General features: G+C 40.5%; 1 protein-coding gene across 25 annotated transcripts in view; it reads right to left on the bottom strand.

Moving 5' to 3' along the window:
- Nucleotides 1–17,670, bottom strand: part of macf1a (microtubule actin crosslinking factor 1a) — a 297,525-nt gene that overhangs the window by 66,235 nt on the left and 213,620 nt on the right. For all 25 annotated transcript variants that reach the window (XM_041809559.1, XM_041809550.1, XM_041809549.1 and 22 more), the window contains 17 exons: nucleotides 17,446–17,569; nucleotides 17,133–17,332; nucleotides 16,072–16,389; nucleotides 15,781–15,947; nucleotides 13,807–13,963; nucleotides 13,543–13,654; nucleotides 12,416–12,478; nucleotides 11,773–12,011; nucleotides 11,561–11,690; nucleotides 10,502–10,701; nucleotides 9,936–10,163; nucleotides 9,579–9,855; nucleotides 8,740–9,338; nucleotides 8,362–8,550; nucleotides 7,747–7,953; nucleotides 5,101–5,418; nucleotides 4,823–5,005 (listed from right to left, as the gene is read on the bottom strand). In XM_041809559.1, coding sequence (XP_041665493.1) covers nucleotides 4,823–5,005; nucleotides 5,101–5,418; nucleotides 7,747–7,953; nucleotides 8,362–8,550; nucleotides 8,740–9,338; nucleotides 9,579–9,855; nucleotides 9,936–10,163; nucleotides 10,502–10,701; nucleotides 11,561–11,690; nucleotides 11,773–12,011; nucleotides 12,416–12,478; nucleotides 13,543–13,654; nucleotides 13,807–13,963; nucleotides 15,781–15,947; nucleotides 16,072–16,389; nucleotides 17,133–17,332; nucleotides 17,446–17,569 — 3,711 coding nt within the window. The remainder of the gene's footprint in view (nucleotides 1–4,822; nucleotides 5,006–5,100; nucleotides 5,419–7,746; nucleotides 7,954–8,361; nucleotides 8,551–8,739; nucleotides 9,339–9,578; nucleotides 9,856–9,935; nucleotides 10,164–10,501; nucleotides 10,702–11,560; nucleotides 11,691–11,772; nucleotides 12,012–12,415; nucleotides 12,479–13,542; nucleotides 13,655–13,806; nucleotides 13,964–15,780; nucleotides 15,948–16,071; nucleotides 16,390–17,132; nucleotides 17,333–17,445; nucleotides 17,570–17,670) is intronic.

A 17,670-nucleotide genomic window follows, 5' to 3' on the forward strand; every position in this document is an offset into this window, starting at 1 on the left:
GATTGGGAGCTCTAGGGGCCAGATTGGGAGAACTGGTAGGGCTGCTTTGGCCCCTGGGCCACCAGCTGATGATCACTGCTATAGTGATTATACTGAAGTGAAGTAGGCTACTCAGGTTCATATTTAGCTTGTTGCTCCTTTGTCACATTCCCTCACTCTCTCTTAATAGTTTTTGACTCACTAGAAGGAGGGGAAGCAGTAGCAGACCCTGATTCGAGGATTTGAAAGATCTACTGGGGATGTAGAGCCAGAGCAGGTTGGAGGTACATTCAGCTGCCTGATCGTGCAGGGCTTAATAGACAAAAACATGGATCGTAAAATATAACCATCATAACCCGCATAACCATCAGGCTAGATACTAAAGATAAAATAATTTTTTCTAGATGACATTGAAAGTTAACATCAAGTCTGTCTTTTCATTAGCAGAGAGCAACATGCTCAGCAAAGAGGATTCTTAAGTTTTAGTGAACCATCAATTCATGACTAACGGGACAAGCAAATAAAACCTAAACAACAAAGACATCTGTACTAGAGATAAAATATTAAAACAACATCTACAAAAAGACAACTAAAATATTCAAATGGTATCAAAGATAGAATATAATCATCAAGACTGCATTAAAAAACAACCCATAGTCTAGGTTTTACAGTTTAAATGGGCATTCCTAAATATTTTATGCTAAAAGCCATGAAAATTATCTTTGTGAATAACTCTGTCCGTATTCAATCAAGATATCTGTCTGGCTTAGGTATTATTTTTCAAACAAAATAAATAACAAATATTCTCTAAAGGATTGTTTTTGTCTTAAATGCAAATTTCTTTAAATCCAAAGCAGAGATCAAAAAGAAAACATGCTGAGAAATCCGGCTCTTAATGAGATGCTTGGGTTTAAGATTTAATTATTCTATAAGAAGTGGATTATATCAGAATAAAGCAGACATTGGCTGTCTTTTTAAATTTCACTTAAAGTGTTGGCTGTAACGAGCAGATTCACTCCCAGACATTTACAGTGTTAGTGCATCTGTAAACCTACACACCAACACCAGTCATTTAACTGTACACAAGCCAGAATAAAGCTTCATTAAACTTCACAGTCTTTGTCTGATCTCTCTCTCCTTTTCAAGTGTAGCCTGTTTAGTTTTTCCCCATCTCTCTCTGAATCCCTCCCTCCCCTCATCGTTCCCTCAACACCTCTTTATCTCCTCTGTGTGTTTGTTCTATGCAAAACATTCACTTGGCTTGCTCTCATTAAGAGAGCGGTGAGGGAACGCAGACAGAGAGACCCAGAAACAGGTGAAGGGAGAGAAGAAAGAAGCAGCCACAGAGAGGTTAGTGGGTCAAGAGTGAGATGTGAGGGAATATAAAGATGGTCAAACAAATATTTAAATAATTCGATTAGAGAAAGATAAAATAAAAGACTGGTAATGAAAAAGCAGGAATGAGGATGAAGAGAAAACAGGAGAAAAAATGCTCTTTGATCCACCCACACGTCTTCACAACAGAGCAGAGAACTCTCCAGGGAACAAGTACAAGTCACACTAAATTCTTCAAAATGAATAAGCACCAATATAACATGAATCATCGATCATTCTCTAGAACACTTAACCCTCTCCGAGCTTCACACTGAACACAGGTACGAGAAAGAGTGAGAGTGATTCGTGCATACTTCTCTTAAGCCCTTATAAGCCTACATAGTCTTCTGCTGTAGACAGGATATTACATCATAGCCAGAAAATGTGCTTTTAAATGATAATAGTCAAACAAAAAGATCAGTCTGCAGCCATGAAACGAGAAGAGGAGAAACGCAATAAAAGAGAGTGGAGGTGCCAGCAGAGCACATTCCTGAGGTCAGTTTCTATACATGACAGCAAAGAGGAATTTCTCTTTAAATGTGAAAACCAGAGAGAGTGGTACAAGGCTCATGTATTTCTTTAAGTGCAGCCTTTATGGTTTCAGCATGTTCACATAGAAACCAAATAACTCAATACAATGACTTGAAGCCACTGATTTTGTATTATTATTCACTTACTTAAGAAAAGAGAACACCACAGGCTCACAGTCTGAGGATTTTACACAGGGACTGTGAGCCATTTGTTGTGGCAAAAACTGGACAATAATGGTTTCATAATTGTATAAGTGACATCTAAATTCAAATGCTTCAGACTTACTGAATCCAGCATCTCAGATGTGAGGGATTTGCTGCTGGTCCTCTTAGATACAAACTGAAAATGTAACATAGAGCTTTTTTCATTTTCTTCGTGATTATATAGATTTAATTATCAATCCATTCAAATCTATATATTGATTAATCTTCAATCAAAATCATTATCTGCATTTCCTACTTAACTCTCTCTAATCTGAACCTCTGTTTTAATTATTTTCAGACTTTATTTTGATTGTTTTGAGTATTTTGCCCTTGTCTGCACTTATTTGATGAATTACATTTCTTAGTCTTATAAGTCTTTACTCCTGGTCTTTGTTATTGTATTTCTGAGTGTCTTATTTTGTTTTATTGTTCTTTAAACCAGTTAAAATTGCCTCAGTATTAAAAACATGTAGCCTGGTACCTTCTGAAAATACTACTGATAACCAGCAAGAAATCAATAACAAGGAAATGGCTTAAGAGGGAACCACCAACAGTGAGAGAGTGGATAGACACTGTAAAAGAAATACACAAAATAGAAATGCTGACCTTCTCCCTAAGACTCTATGGTCATAAAGCCCAGAAGTATTGGTTGAAGTGGCTATGATATGTAAATGAGAAAATGTTATAGAATAATGCCTTTCCTGTTTTTTCCTGTATCTACTCTCTATACTATGACTAAGGTTTAATGTCAACTAGTGTTTTAAGACTGGCAGTAAGTCACTTTGGCATTGGGAACTTCCTTTTCAATATCATTGCTCAGAAACCTTTCAACAATTTCCTTCCTCTATCATATTTGTGCCTTATGGTCCTGCCCAAAAAGACAACTTCCTCATTCCCTATGTAGATTGGATGGACTTTCACTGGAGAGACTCCCACTCAGACCTGGCCGGCTCACAACACATGCACACGCACACACACACACTTTTCCCTTATTCATTTATTGATTTATTTTTATATTATCTCCCACACATGGACTGCTGTAACCCTATGCTAGACACACAGAGCAATAGTATTGTTTGTTTGTTTGTCTTTGACACACCATACTTTATCTCCCTTGGTGATCTGAATGTTCTGTATAGTTTGGTTTATATGTTATGTTCTTTATAAAATATTAAAACTCTGTACTTAAAAATAAATTTTAAAAAAATCGCAGAAGGTGCAATATTTCTTTGACCTGAAATGTGTTTAAGAATACCACTTTGAAACTTTTTTTCAGCAGAAATGTTATAACCTACACATTATGCTCAATGAAGTGTCAATTTTTTTGTATACATTTGTCTCATTAAAAAAGAGACATAAAATCATAATTTTCTTCTATAGAACAGTTTATATTAAATTTGCAATGAGTCAAAACAAATACTCTTATAGGCTATATTTAATTAAAATTGTTCAGCCTTAGTTTAATCTACCAAATACTGTGTTCAATATGCAGAGTCACTGGTTTTTTCAGTTTAAGTTGAGTCTGCAGATTATTCTAAGCAAAAGTTGCAGAAAACCTAAAAGCTTTTTTTCCCAACTCAGTTTGGACTTTGGGAACAACACATCACACAAAGTGTAAACTGAACATAGTTTGTACATCCAGTCCTTCAAGATTAAAAGAGAGGAAAGGTAGTCCAGAACTTTGCCCAGAATGGCTTTTAAGATGTACCAGTGTCCAACACGGCGTGTACTAACAGCAGTCCAGTTGACTTTAGAATATAAAGTAAAATAGTAAGTAAGTAATCCACAATGATAAATCTCAGAGCTCCATATGAAGACTCTGAGCAGAGGCAATATCAGTCCAATAGAACTAAAACAACAGAGGAAGCACAGCCATTTCTGATCCTATCTTATAGTCTGGAGCCTTGTAAACTACAATTTGACTTGAAAAGACGACTGCAGACCAGCATCTATTACCACAGTGATGGGGTTAACAGTTTTAAATGCTGAAAGAGCGTTACCTGGATATTATGACGTGAGAATTATGTCTGTGTGAGAAAGAGAGGGAGGAAGGTGTTTCTGGTAAATGTTAAAACACTAAAAGAACAAAAGGCTGTCCTCTAAAGAGAGCCTCATGATTCAGCAGCGTGTCAAGCATCTCAAGCAGATGTGTGACTCAACTAATCGCCATCTCTGTGTCCTGACAACCCACACAAGCTAACACACGCACACAACCACCCTTACCTCATGTTCTCTAGAGGTATGAGCAACAGGAAAAGATGGATACAGACCTCCACTGAGGCTGCAGATATTGAATGTCACTATTCATGACACCCACACACAAAGCTGGGCTCTGAACCTTGGCTAATGTTACGTTGAAGATGTTCCCTTTATCTCTGCTGATTAGTTTCAGTGGCATGATCAGAAAGCAGGAGACAAACAAGATGTTTTCAGCATGAATTCTGGTAGATTCTTTTATGTTTTCACCCACATAATCAAAGGGATATTATCATAAATACACGTTTCATATGCACAACTCATCTGCGTGTTGGAGCACATACCAACTAAAAACTTAATCCTAATCAAAAGGTTTTTGATTAAAGAGGATAGAAGATGGAGAATTATAAATCTAAGGCAAATCAAGCCTCAATCAGCTTCTTCATTTACACACCAAATATACAGCTGTAAGTTTTTCAGTCGCACACATGCACACTTTTGCACTCACATCTATGACATAACCAGAAGTTTTATCCTACCTTAAACTCCTGCAGCTGCTGTTTGATCATCTCCACCTCTGTTCCCACAATGCTTTGTGCATTTAACCCTTCTTCAGCTCTTCCCAGCAGGCCTTGCAGCTCAGCCACCAACCTGTAGAACTCTCTAACCCTCTCAGCAGCGTCCTCGATCTGATCCAACCGGGCCTGGCCACGCTCACTTAGCTGGAAAACAATAAATAAGAAATCATTTAACATTTAAATCATATAAACTGCTCTGGTAACTAAGGTATAGATTTCCTCATCATTTTAGTCCTTACCTTGCCTGCCTGGCGACTCAGAGCCTCTGTCTCCCTCCTGAGAGCCAGGAGGTCAGGAGAGGAGCCCTCTCGCCGCAGCATGGAGGTACACTCTGATGCGTGACCTTCCAGCTCCGTCCTGAGGTTGGCCAGACGGGACAAAAAGCCTTTAAGGGCATCAGTTTGAGAGGCCAGGGAGTCCGCATCACGTCCAACAGGGCTGAGAGAGTCCAGCTCGTCATCGAGGTCGGCTAGGCGTGAGAAGATGTCCCGCACATGAGATTGGACCTCGCCAACACCCTGCAGCCGGGACTCTAGAGTTGAACAGCACTGTTCGATCTGATGAAAAATTTGGAGACAGAGACACAGGCACAAGAGGTGTTAAGAGAAGCCCTCATTAATCTGTATTCCATAATCAAGGAAAAAAACATCATTGATCATCTTTCTTCTCTACTATTGTTACAAACGGTGGGGGGGGGGGGAGTCAGACTGTTATATAAATGAGAATGTAGTTTTCCCTGTCATAACTGAACAACCACTGCAAAAATTTGAATGCAACCAAACCAGAACATGATGAAAAACATCAGCAAGTATAAATAGATGTAGCCTGTGTAGGTGCAGGAAAGACGGTGGCAGCATTATCTAAGAGCAGGTTGATCTGCATCATCCCCAACAGACAGGAACTCTCTTCCCAACAATATCAGATCAATAATTCAAAAAGAAAATAAAGCATCTCAGTGAAAAACACCAGCTGTTTCATACAGATAAAGTTCCTGTGACCTTACATGGAGTATTTGCAGCTTGGATCACAGACAATAGATGCAACACTGTGGGTGTTGAATTCTCCAAGCTCTGGTTTACATTTCAAATGTTGATAAAGTGTTGAATGTCCACAATGACCATATAAGACTCCTGTAAGTCAAAGGGCCAAACTCTTCTGACAGCTATAGTTGTTCTGCTCTCTGTCTGCTCACTGACACTTCACTTCACTGCTACGCTCACACAGACATAGACAGTAAATCCAACACCCTCTCACACACTGACCCTCGGTATAAATAGTTCTCTGTGTTTTTAAGACATCTTTTTACTCCAGACAGCATTATTTCTCAGGGGAACTTTTTGAAGACAAGCTAATTCATAACCCCTGTGACTCCTTTCATCACTACCCTCATGTTCTGCTGTGTTTCATCATACCTGCTGGAGGATGACTCTGCACTTCTTCGAAATGCACTCCTGATATATGGGTGAAGAATATTTTGGACATTTAAAAACTTGTATGGGCAATGATAAAGACCAAAATATGTTGAATGCCTCCTTTCATTTCTATGCCAATGACACTAATTGCAGGCAAAACAAAAGTCATGCTGTTGAAGGTTAAGTTGCAGAACCAGCCCTCAACTGTCACATCTCAAGGTTCACAGACTGAGTCTGTTTGGAGGTACAGATGTGTTGGAATTTTGATCGATGAGTCTCTGCCTTTTACGCCCATATTCAGCAGCTGGTAAAACTGGGTTTCTATTTCAGGATTAAATCCTGCCTCTCTTTTGAATCCAAAAAGAGACTGGTTGCTGCAATTTTTACGTCAGTATTAGACTTCAATGATGTTTTGTACATGCATGCCTCATCTCAGAGTTTACATGCTCTGGACATTGTGTATCATGGAGCTGAGATTCATCACTAACTTTAAAGTCTGCACTCATCACTGTTTGTATAAGAGTGTTGGATAGTTTTCTTTGTCTTCACGTAGATTAAAACCTTGGCGTATTCCTATCTACAAGGCTATCTTGGTCAGCTTCCTTCCAACCTTCTGACCTACATAAGTCTGAAGACTTCAGAAACCTACCATCTTTGTTCTCAGGATATTTTCTCACTGTTTGTCCCATGGGTCAGAACTGAACTACGAAAAAGACCTATAAATTTGCTTCTTGGAATGAATTACAACAGACCTCAAGCTCAATGACTTGGTCTTATTGGATACTTCTAAGAGGATGCTGGATGCCTTGGAGGCAGACACATTAAGTTGTAGATTTTCTACCTGATCTGCCTGTCTCAGCCAGGACACCCTTAAAAAAGAGATTTTTTTTAAAATCTCAATAGGGTTTTCCTGGTTAAATAATGGTTTAATAAAATAAAAAAAATACAGGTTTGGGAGCAGAAAGTCTCCAAAAGTCTTCATATCAATTTAATGTGTAGTCTGACATATTAACTGTATCAAAAAATAGGGAACAATTTATGTAATAGAAACAAAAATAAACTGAGGCAGCTTCGCTACATCCATGGAGATTGCCCTGGGCACAAATCAGTTGCAGAATATAAACTTCATCTGCCTTTCCACTTAGCTTTGCTGAATATTTTCTGTTGTGTTCAGAAATTTGCATATCCCAAGCTCAAATGAAAAAAAAGATACAAGGGGAAAAATTTTGGGTAAAATTTCAGGAAGTAATGTTTTTGTGTGAAAGAAGTATAGAAAAGATGACCACCACTTTGCCGCCACCTCATCATTAAATCTGTAAATTCAGAACTTTTACAAAAAATTGAGGGTTTCTAAAGAGAGAAAACATGATAGAAATAGTTGCACATAACACCGACTGAGAAATGTTTATTGTCTGTCTCGCTTAATTCTATTTCAAACATCAATATAACAACATTTCCTCTTCTGTTCCTCACCTTGTCAGTCACACCATCATATTCTCTCTCTGTGTCTTTGGCCTGCTCCTGCAGCCTCTGAGCCCCCTCAGTGCTGCCTCCTGGTGTCTGCGGTGAGTCTTGTACCAGCCCCTGGGCCAGGTCTCTAAGGTAGACCACCTGAGGCTTCAAGGACCTGAGACTCTCCTGTTGGCCTCTGAGGCGCTCCAGGCTCTTAGCACTGCAGGCCTGAATAAAAGAGATGGAAACATGAGATCCTTCATTTATGTCTTTATGTTGATGCCATGATGTCTCAACATCAGTGTTCCTTTTAATTTAACAGCTGATTTATATACTATATGATTAATGTAATGTGCAGTGCTTTTAGATATGTAGGACATGTTTATGAAGTGTTTAAATGTAATGCTTATGTGTGAAGATTGCATTTATTAATTATGTAGCAGTATTCATGAGATATGTAGATTGCCTTTTTGCATGTTTTCTTTGAAATACAAGGTACAACATATGGAAACTAGCCACCAGCTTTAAACTATCATGTTTACATTCTAGTTTTACACTGGTATTGCTCATTGATGTGCACTGTCCCTCCACATAACATTTATCATTATTATCATTATATCACTTTTTGAGGGGTACCTGTGGTCCCAGAGCCTCCTGGACTTCAATCTGGTGTTTGGCTGCCTCCAGCCTCCTCTCTACAGCCTGTCTGCCTTCATCAAACTCCTTCAAGCGGCTGGCCAGCTCCTCCAGCTGTGAGGTGTGGTTATGTAGCCTCTCTCCCAGTCTGTCCACCCTGCGGTTCAGCTGGGCCTTCTCATCTCGAACCTACAGATACCAGTTTACATTACATCACTTTATTCTTAATAATTTACTCAATTTATTATTTTTAAAGCACAAACAATACTTCTCATCCAAAAGAGGAAGAACTCCCCTTTGATATTTATCCTTTTATGAAACAGGAAAAGACAATAAGGCTGACCAAACAGGCATCTTACAGCTACATAAATCACGTACCTCATCCTCCCCGATGCAGCATTGTTCCAGCAGCTGATCTGCAGCAGTATTGAAGGCCTCCAGGAGAGGTTGTCGTCTTTCCAGGTCCAGAGACAGACCGCGAGCCTTCTGCAAAGCTTCATCCAAAGCTGATGCCTCAAGTGATGGCTGAATCTCTCCATCTTTCTGTTCACACTCAGCTAGCCACGGGGTCAGCTCAGCCTTGTGCTGCTGGTAGGTTTCGGCTTTGCTCAAAGTGCTCTTCAGTCTGCCCTCTTGGTCAGAGATCCTTTGGTTCAGATGCTCCCAATCCTGCTTCAGAGAAGTCAGACGAGACTGCAGGGCAGAGCGCTCGTCTCCACCTGCGGGCAGAGTGGCAAGTAGCAATGCCCCCTCAGCTTGAATCAGCTCGTAGGAACCTCGCTGACTGGCAATCCCACGCTGGAGCTCATCGGTCTGAGCCAGCAGGGAACGGATGGCTAATGGCTGGCAGGGCAGGGAATCGCTGGATAACTCTCTGGGATCAGCCTGCTTGTCAAGCCAGGAACGTAACTCCTCAAACATCTGCTGGAACTGCTGAGTGGACGACAGGGCGGTCTGAAGCTGGGAAAGGCCATCAGCTGGAGGGCAGACAAGCAGAGCACAAACATTAACCATGAAAATATAACTCGAACAAGCCTAACAGGACTTGTGCAGCTGTTGTTTGTATCATTTCACAGGATTTTTATGTAGGGATAAATATTTTTACCAACAAGAAAGCTAAAATGTAAAAAGAGATTGGTCTTTATTAAAGTTGACCATGATCTTAACAATGATTCACTAAATGCTGGTTCCTTTTCAAACATATTAACTCCACAAACCTGCTCGCTCCTCCAAGCTCTTCAGCGGCCCACTGACACTCTCCAGTCGTTTACTCAGCTCTTCTTTCAGGTATGGTTCAGCTACGATGTTGCTCAGCTCCTTGCAGAGCTTCTCAGCCTCGCCAAGCTCAGTCCGCCGTCGTTCCAGCTCTGAGCGGATCTCTCCGGTCTCCTGCAGGCGACGTTTCAGTGCCTCAGGTTGGGCGCTCAGCGAGGCCTGAGCGTCTAACCTCTCACTCAGAGCAGAAACACTGGAGGAGAGATCTCTAAGTAACGTCTGAGAAGAAGAAGAGGAGGGTTAGAAAACTGTTAACGTTGACAGTATCATTATTACACAAATACTCCAACTGCACTCACCTGGTATCGTTCGCTGGTTCCCAGAGCCTGGTCAATGTGGTTTGATCTCTGATTCAGTCGGTTTGTTAGGTCCTCCCACTGCTGGGTGACAGAGCCAAGCTCAGAACGCACCTCAGCCTGGTCCTTGGGGTCTTGGGTAGAGTCTCCAGTCTGGGAGAGGATCCCCTCAGCAGACTGGGTCAGCTGGTCAAACTGTGGCCGCCTGGTCTCAAACTCGCGCAACATAAACTGAAGAGGACAAGTAAGAAGATATTATTTAAAGGTACTAAGTTTCTATGTGATATAATAAAAGTTTGACCTTTATTACAGTCAACACCTTACCATTTCATCTAAATTGGAATTTCAGTGGATAAATTAAGCATGCTAAGCAATTAAAATCTTTCAAATTTTTTTCTTTTCAAACAATCAAATCAAGGAACTACAGAAATTGCTATTCATTTAGTGCCAATCATAATCTGTTTATGTGCCAGTTTTTCCTTTATTGTGTAGATTTATTGACTGTATATCTAGAATTTGGTGCTATGACTGTGTCTCTGTGTTTGTTTCTTTAGTCTTGTATCACATACCTGTACTTGTTGTTTCTGTGTGTTGAGCATGTTGGGGTCGATGCTCAGCGGTCCAAGGACACTCATCATCAGCTCCTTCTCCCTCAGCCACGGGCCAAGCTGATTGGCTGCCGAGGCAAAGCTGCCTAGCCTATCGGCACACGTCTCAAGCTCAGTCTGCCTCTGGGCTGCTGTCTGATTGGCTTTCTGCCAGCGGGAGTCTGGAGGAAGATATATGAGGCAGGTTTAGAAGTACTTGATTAATGTCTGTATAGATTTCATCGGGAATTTTGCAGAAATGAGCATAATCCCAATACTTTCTGTTTAGTGTCCTTTAAAGGAAATGACTTATTAGATTGCTTTAGGTCTGGGCTAAAATCGGGGTCATCAGACATTAAAATTATATAAGCGATGATGATGAAACCAATCGTTATTATCCAATTCTGAATCAACCTGACAAAGAAAGATGATTGTTCTTTCTCCGTCTCTCCTCCTACCTCTTCTGTCTCTCTTTCCATCTCTGACTCATGTTCTGAGCATCCAGGAGTGTGCATGTGTGTATAGACCATTTGGCTTCCAGAAGGCATTATAAAATCTAAAGTATAAAGGCCTCTTCTTGGATTTCACCTTAAATATTTCTGTCTTGGTTACCTCACAGGGGGCCCTGGTCAAAAATATCTTGTATGTGAAAGTACGTATATGTGAAGAACACTTCCCACTCTCCACTTGAACAATACTAATCTCAGTTCTGCCATTGTTGAGGAAATTTATTGCAAATTCTTAAGGCATGTTGCCACTTTCTTTTGAATGGTTTTCAAGAACACATCACATTATGATGCCTTTTATGCCAGGACAGTTAGTACAGTAGGAAATTGGAAAGAGAAAGTGGGGACATGAGAAAGAAATCCTAAGTAGAACTTGAACTCAGGTCTACTTGCTAGGCTGACAGCCCAACGTGTTGTTAGTTTGACCCATTTTTCCAAAGACAAATTCTACAAATGCTGAGACAATGTTTCAGTTAATGACTTTAAAAAATGCCTGACCCATCAATGTTTTATTTCTGATATGTGCAGCTGGTACCTATCTCCTGTAGCTGCTGCCTCCAAGTGTCTGCTTCAGGAGAATCAGGATTGTCAGCAATCAGCTTCCTTAGTGTGCCCTTCAGCTCCTCTACCTTCCCAGAATGGTCAGCCAGCTCTGAAAGCAAAGCCTGAAGAGTAAAGTAAGAGAAGATTAGGACAAGACTTCAACAAAAAAGAGTCAATGTGCATCCGACCAAGTTAGTCCTTCACCTTGTTCTCCTGAGCCTGAGCTCGTACCACCTCAGGTCTGGAGGGGGAGGCGGTCTGCCCCTGTTTCAGACTTTGCTCTCTATCTGTCAGCCAAATCTTAAGATCCTCACTGCCCTGCCTGGCCTTCTGTCTCAGCTCCAGTGAGGCCTGCTGTCGACTGAGACGCTCCTTCAGTTCCCCACTGAGCGTTTCGTAGCGACTGTTCACATCTGACACAACAACCTGGAGCTCTGTCAGGTCTGAAGCACACAAAGAGAAGGGAGAAATTTAAACATATAGCAAAATACGAGGAAGAGTACAGCAATTAGATTTAGTGTGAACTAATAAAATACACTTAAAATAACTAAAAGTATCATTTGTAGTGCAGGTAGATCAGGGAAGCCTACATGGAAGGAGTCCTGCTGATTGTTGTAACGATGATATTTTTATGACTGGACATACCACTGACAAATGTTTTTGCATGAACAGAAGCTGACAGAGACAGTGCAGGACATTGGGAACTATAAAACAGAATACAGTGCAGTAATCTTTTAAAGTGACTGTACCATGAACGAAATAAGTACCAATTTAGCTGGAGGACAAATAAGATTGTGCTGAAGTATGTCTCAAAGAAAAGAGAGAAAAAGCTAGAGGGAGAGCTCACCTTTACAGGTGTGAATGCCATTGACACTGCTGGGACCTGCTGAGCCATTGATTTGAGGAGCACCTGGGAGAGAGACATACCTGACTGAGACAGTGGCTGAGACACTACAACAAGTATGGATGCACAAACACACACATATAAAACAGGTCCAGTGGTATACTTAGAGTTAAAACATGGACAAAAGAATTAAAGGCACTGCATAAAAGCCATGGCTACAGATTACAATGAAAAAGACAGGAAGCTCTGGATAACTTTTGCCCTTACAGGACACACATAGCTGACAGTCCAATGAAACAGAAACATAGATATTCAAGTGATTTCAAATGCACAATATGTAGCTTTCTGATCAAATCCCAACAACCAAATAACTTTTTTCTGCTCAATCCAATTGTTTCTTTTGTGAACTAATGCACATACATAAGAGTAATTATAAACTAAGAGGGGGTAGCATGGATTTGATCTTGTAACTGAAATGGAGCTGAACAGCATTTCTCCAGCCTATTTACTACTTAAAAGTCCCATTCACACTTGTACACTGGACACTGGATTTAAATGTCCAACAATCCAGCACTAACATTCTAGTCTTGTTTTAGTCTCCATGATGAAACTATTAAATTTTTTGTCAGAGTTTTTGTCATCAAAGATCTTTTTTTTTAACTAGTCTTTGACTCTACTTCCTCATGGATAAAGGTAGACATTTTTAGTCACAAATTTAAAACTTGTATTAGCTAATCCTAATCATACGCATCCATACACATTCACATACCACTGACACAGCAATGAGAGCACCCATCCATTTTCTTATCCTTTTCAGGGTGCTGGAGCCTATATCAACTGTATTTGGGCAAGAGGCGGGGTATACCCTGGACTGGTCATCAGTCAATCACAGAGCTGACATACAGAGACAGTCAGACAAACTGACTGTTTATTGTCAGTTTGTGAACACTGAGCTTTTGTTAGATAAATTAATTTAGAAATCCTAATGAGATGTTCCCTCTTTAACTTAATCATCCTAAAATTTCTAAAACTGCATGCTTCAAAACTGGTCTCATGAGAAAAATAAGTCATATAAGCTGAGACAGAGAGAGAGCTGAGATTTTTAGCAGTCTGTCAACGCTATTTCTTACCAGTTTTGGTCTGAGGAGCAGTGATGTCAATAATGAGGGACTCCAGCTCCGAGCCTGTCTTATTCAGCTCCTGAACCCTTGATCCCTGTGACTCCCAGTCATTCAACAAGTCCTGAAAACAAAATATACATAAGTTAGTGAAAGAGCTTTAAGTATATAGTATAAGAAGCACCCTCCCCTGATTTCTTCTCTTTGTTTTGAAGCAATATGTAGTGGTTGCTAGGTTTGCACAAGTGTAGTTTGTTTTAACATAATTCTACACACTTTGAGCTGCTGGACTCTTCTCTGCAGACTCTCTGTGTTGAGGTTTGCCTCTTTGGGTGGCAGCTGGTCCTGTGCAGTCTGGAGCCACCTGAGAAGAGATCCGGAGAGGCCGCGGAAACCATGCAGCTGCTGCTCACAGGCCTGGATAGCTGCAAACCTGTGAGAGCAAAAAGGAGAAAAGGGGAGTAAGAAGAAAGTGTGAAGGACATTAAAAGGAGGTAGTCAAAAATGAGGGTGAGGATTGGGGGGGCGGGGGTCATAAAGCAGGATTAAAGAGGGGAAGACAGAGGGGAAATTGTGAAAAAGGGAGACAGAAAAGCTGACTTTTACTTTTGCAACTCAAGCAAACCCACGTCATAAACATTTTTTAGTTGTTTTTACATTTCAGCCTCTTAAAAGAGGAAAATAATACACATAGCTCTATTGACACATATTGTGAACAGCCCACACAGGGTCACAGCTCACACAGCCTTGACTTTTCTCTCTTTTTAAGTGATCTGCCTTGAGCTATGGATGAAAAGTGCTGACTGCTCCGAGACAAAACAGCACCAAGAGGCCGTCTGGCATGGAGCGGTATCATTATCATGCTGCTATTTTCTGCCCCCTTGGGATTCTCAGCCGGGAGTCATCCGAGTAGGCCGTTTATAGGACGGACAATGAGCCGTGTCCACTCTGCTTATATTAGCACCCGGGCCTGATCAACAGCACACAGATACAATACACACATACAGCAGACGCACTCATATTAACACTGCACAGCTCTAGAAAGCCAACAGCTGGGAAGTATAATACAAGCCAGTAAATAATCCTCTACAACTTGTACAATATGAGCCCTCTCAACAACAGGCTTACTAAAATAATAATCTACTGACAGTGAGATTGTAGAAAAGTGATTCACATTTATATCTTAATACGTAATCAGAGCTAACTTGATTAATTAATTAAAATAAGACTACACTTGCTGTAAACTGATGAATAAGCCAATAAATCAGTGCTAGACTGAGGGTATTTATAAATTCCCAGCCCCCTTCTGACAGGCTTCAAACGTGGCTAATACGACGTCAAAGAGGGTCGGCATAGCAACTGGTGTTCCATGGAGGCTACAAATATCAAGGACTGGTTTTGGAAATGCCAGTGGCATGGTCTGCTCAGCAGAAGTAGGAAATCTTTGAGATACGCCCATTACATTATATTAAATCAGAATGTTTACGCTACCTCTTTCTGAAGGTTGTCTAATTTATTAGTTAACTGTTTTTCCTTTATTTTTACTCATCACATTTCAACACAGACGAGTACACAGCAGTGTCAGTGACAGATTTGTACTTGGTGCCCCCTTGTGTAATTTATGATAAACTGCATAAACCATTCCTACTGAAGTAAACCATGTAGGAAACATGAATGTAGGCCTGGGTAATAAATCAATTTAATTGCATCTGTGGAAATACAGATGTTGGAAAAATAAAATCTAGGTTTTCTCTTGAACTTCCTTTATTGGTACCATCATGCCTTGCCTGGCTGTGTGCAGGAAGACTGGTTGGAAATGCCTCATCAGAATGAGAAACATATGTCTCCCTCTCCTTAACACATGCATAAAAAACACAAATGCACTTGAGCAGGCTGAGGAAGAATGGGGCCAACCTTGGACTTTGCAGTATTTCCCTCAAAGACAGACAGGTAGACAGCTGAGGACACCTGCTGACCATTTAATGTCTTTATATTCCATACCAACATAAAATTGTCTTCTGCTACCAGTATGTTCATCGATTCCGCTATCTTTCTCTCTGCTTCTTGCATACATGTTGCAATATAAGGCAGGAAGAAAACTGAATTTACTTTTAGGTCATATTGCCCACTCCTACATGAATGGCGTCTAAATCTTTGTCTTGTTATTATACAAGTTACAGAGAAGTAAGACTGACTTGAGGAGACCACAGTTATATCTGCAGGAATAAAAAAAAAAGTCAATATTTTTACCTGTCATTGACATTTGCTTGCAGCTGGGTAAACTCATCAGACACCTTTTTGACATTATCCAGTAAGCTTTGAGTGCTATTGAAAGCTTTTGATTGGCAGAGATCAGTACCAAGGTTGCAGAAGGATTTCACTTGGCCAGCTTCCTGTTCCAGCTCGGACTTGACCTCCTAAAAAATAATGATGGGGTTAAGACGACTAAAGTTATACATAATCCACTAAAGCATTCAGTCTCCAAGCTTAGTAATAACATTTAGCAAATGAACAACTAATGAATTCAACTTGTCTACCGACCTCAATAGTCTGTCTGTAGTCGTCCACGCTGCGCTCTGGTTGTCCCGCAGGGCTCAGAGCCTTCAATCGGCTCTGGGTGAACACCTGGAGGTCGCTCCCTAGCCGCTCGTAGTTCTCTAGTCTGGGTAGCAGACCTTTGAGGTCAGCCTCCCTCTCAGCCTGGTTTGTCTGTGCTGCAGCGTAGCGTCGAGTCAGTTCATCTAAAGAGCCCTGGAGGCCAGAGGCTGTGGAGGCATCAGAGCTCTGAAGGAGTTTGGAGATAGAGTCCCGTGTGGCATCTACGCTGCCCTGCCTGGAGAGCAGCTCCTGACGAAGTTTCTGCAGAAATAAAAAGAAGTTGGATAAAAATTAGTGCTTTGAATGTACTTTTCTTAGAGATTTAATTTGATGATAATACATGTTGATGCAATTTAAAGGAAACCTTTTTTTTAAAAAGGCAGATCATGTTAAATCAAATTAACTGCAGACAATAAAGTTTGCGAAAAAAACAAAACATTCATTATATATATATTTTGCATAATGTTAAATGTCTGCATTTAATTTGATCTAACATGATCTGCAAAATACATTTATTACACTGTGACCCCCAACGGGATAAGCGGTATAGAAAATGGATGTATGTACATTCATTACAACATTCAAAAGAGCATTTTTAATGCTTTTTTTTAAAGCTTTTGGAGCCTTTTAATATCTGCAAAGTCTACTCTGCGGTTGGAAAAAAATTATACTTTTATTTTGCTACTTTTTGATACTAACTTTCTTAAAACAATATAATATTTGGATTTAAATGATGTACGTTATCAACAAGTACCAAAGCTTTATAAAAACAAACAGATCTTCAGTCATATTTTTAACCCAAAGCTACTGAGAATGAAAGACAGCCAGCACTTTTTCAGTATTTGTTCAGTCAAGGCAATGTAGAGGTTTGCATTTTTTTTGTTGTTAAAGAAGAAATGTTTCAAAACTGTGTACCTTGTACTTCTATTTCGGTATCAAAACAGGTAATGATATTATAAGATACTTCCTAGAAAAAGACTTGTCTTCTCTGGATTTACACCTACCTGGTTCTGGGTCAGGGCGTCTTGCACAGCCTGCGCTGTGGGGGCGACCAGTCCGGGATTCAAAACCAGTTTGTCCAGCCAGCTCAGCAGACCCTTCAGACCCTCCTGGACGCTGACTGACTGAGCCACAGCTGTCTGCAGCTGCTCAGCTCGCTCTGACACAGATGCAGAGAGGGAACCAAATCTTTTCTCTAAGCCATCTAAAAAAAACAAGGAATGGGCAGAGAAATGTTTATTAAATGCAAAGAGAACAGTCTGAATGAGCATATGTGAATGTTTGTTGTAAAGAAGCTAGATTAAGTGATTAAGTTACCTGCAGCACAGAGAATGTCAACAGCTTTCAGGGAAGGAGACTCATCTGTGCTGACCAGATCTCTTCCTGCTCTCTTCACCTTCTCCAGCTGTACTGAACGCTCAGCCAGCTCGTCCTGGAGCAACTGAGAACACACAAAAAAATCACCATCAAACTTAGATTATTTGTAAACTCATCAGAGTTTTTAAAACCAGGACATGATTTCCATTTTGTTGTGTCAGCATA

Source organism: Cheilinus undulatus, linkage group 16, assembly GCF_018320785.1.
Source record: "Cheilinus undulatus linkage group 16, ASM1832078v1, whole genome shotgun sequence".
Lineage (NCBI taxonomy): Eukaryota > Metazoa > Chordata > Actinopteri > Labriformes > Labridae > Cheilinus > Cheilinus undulatus.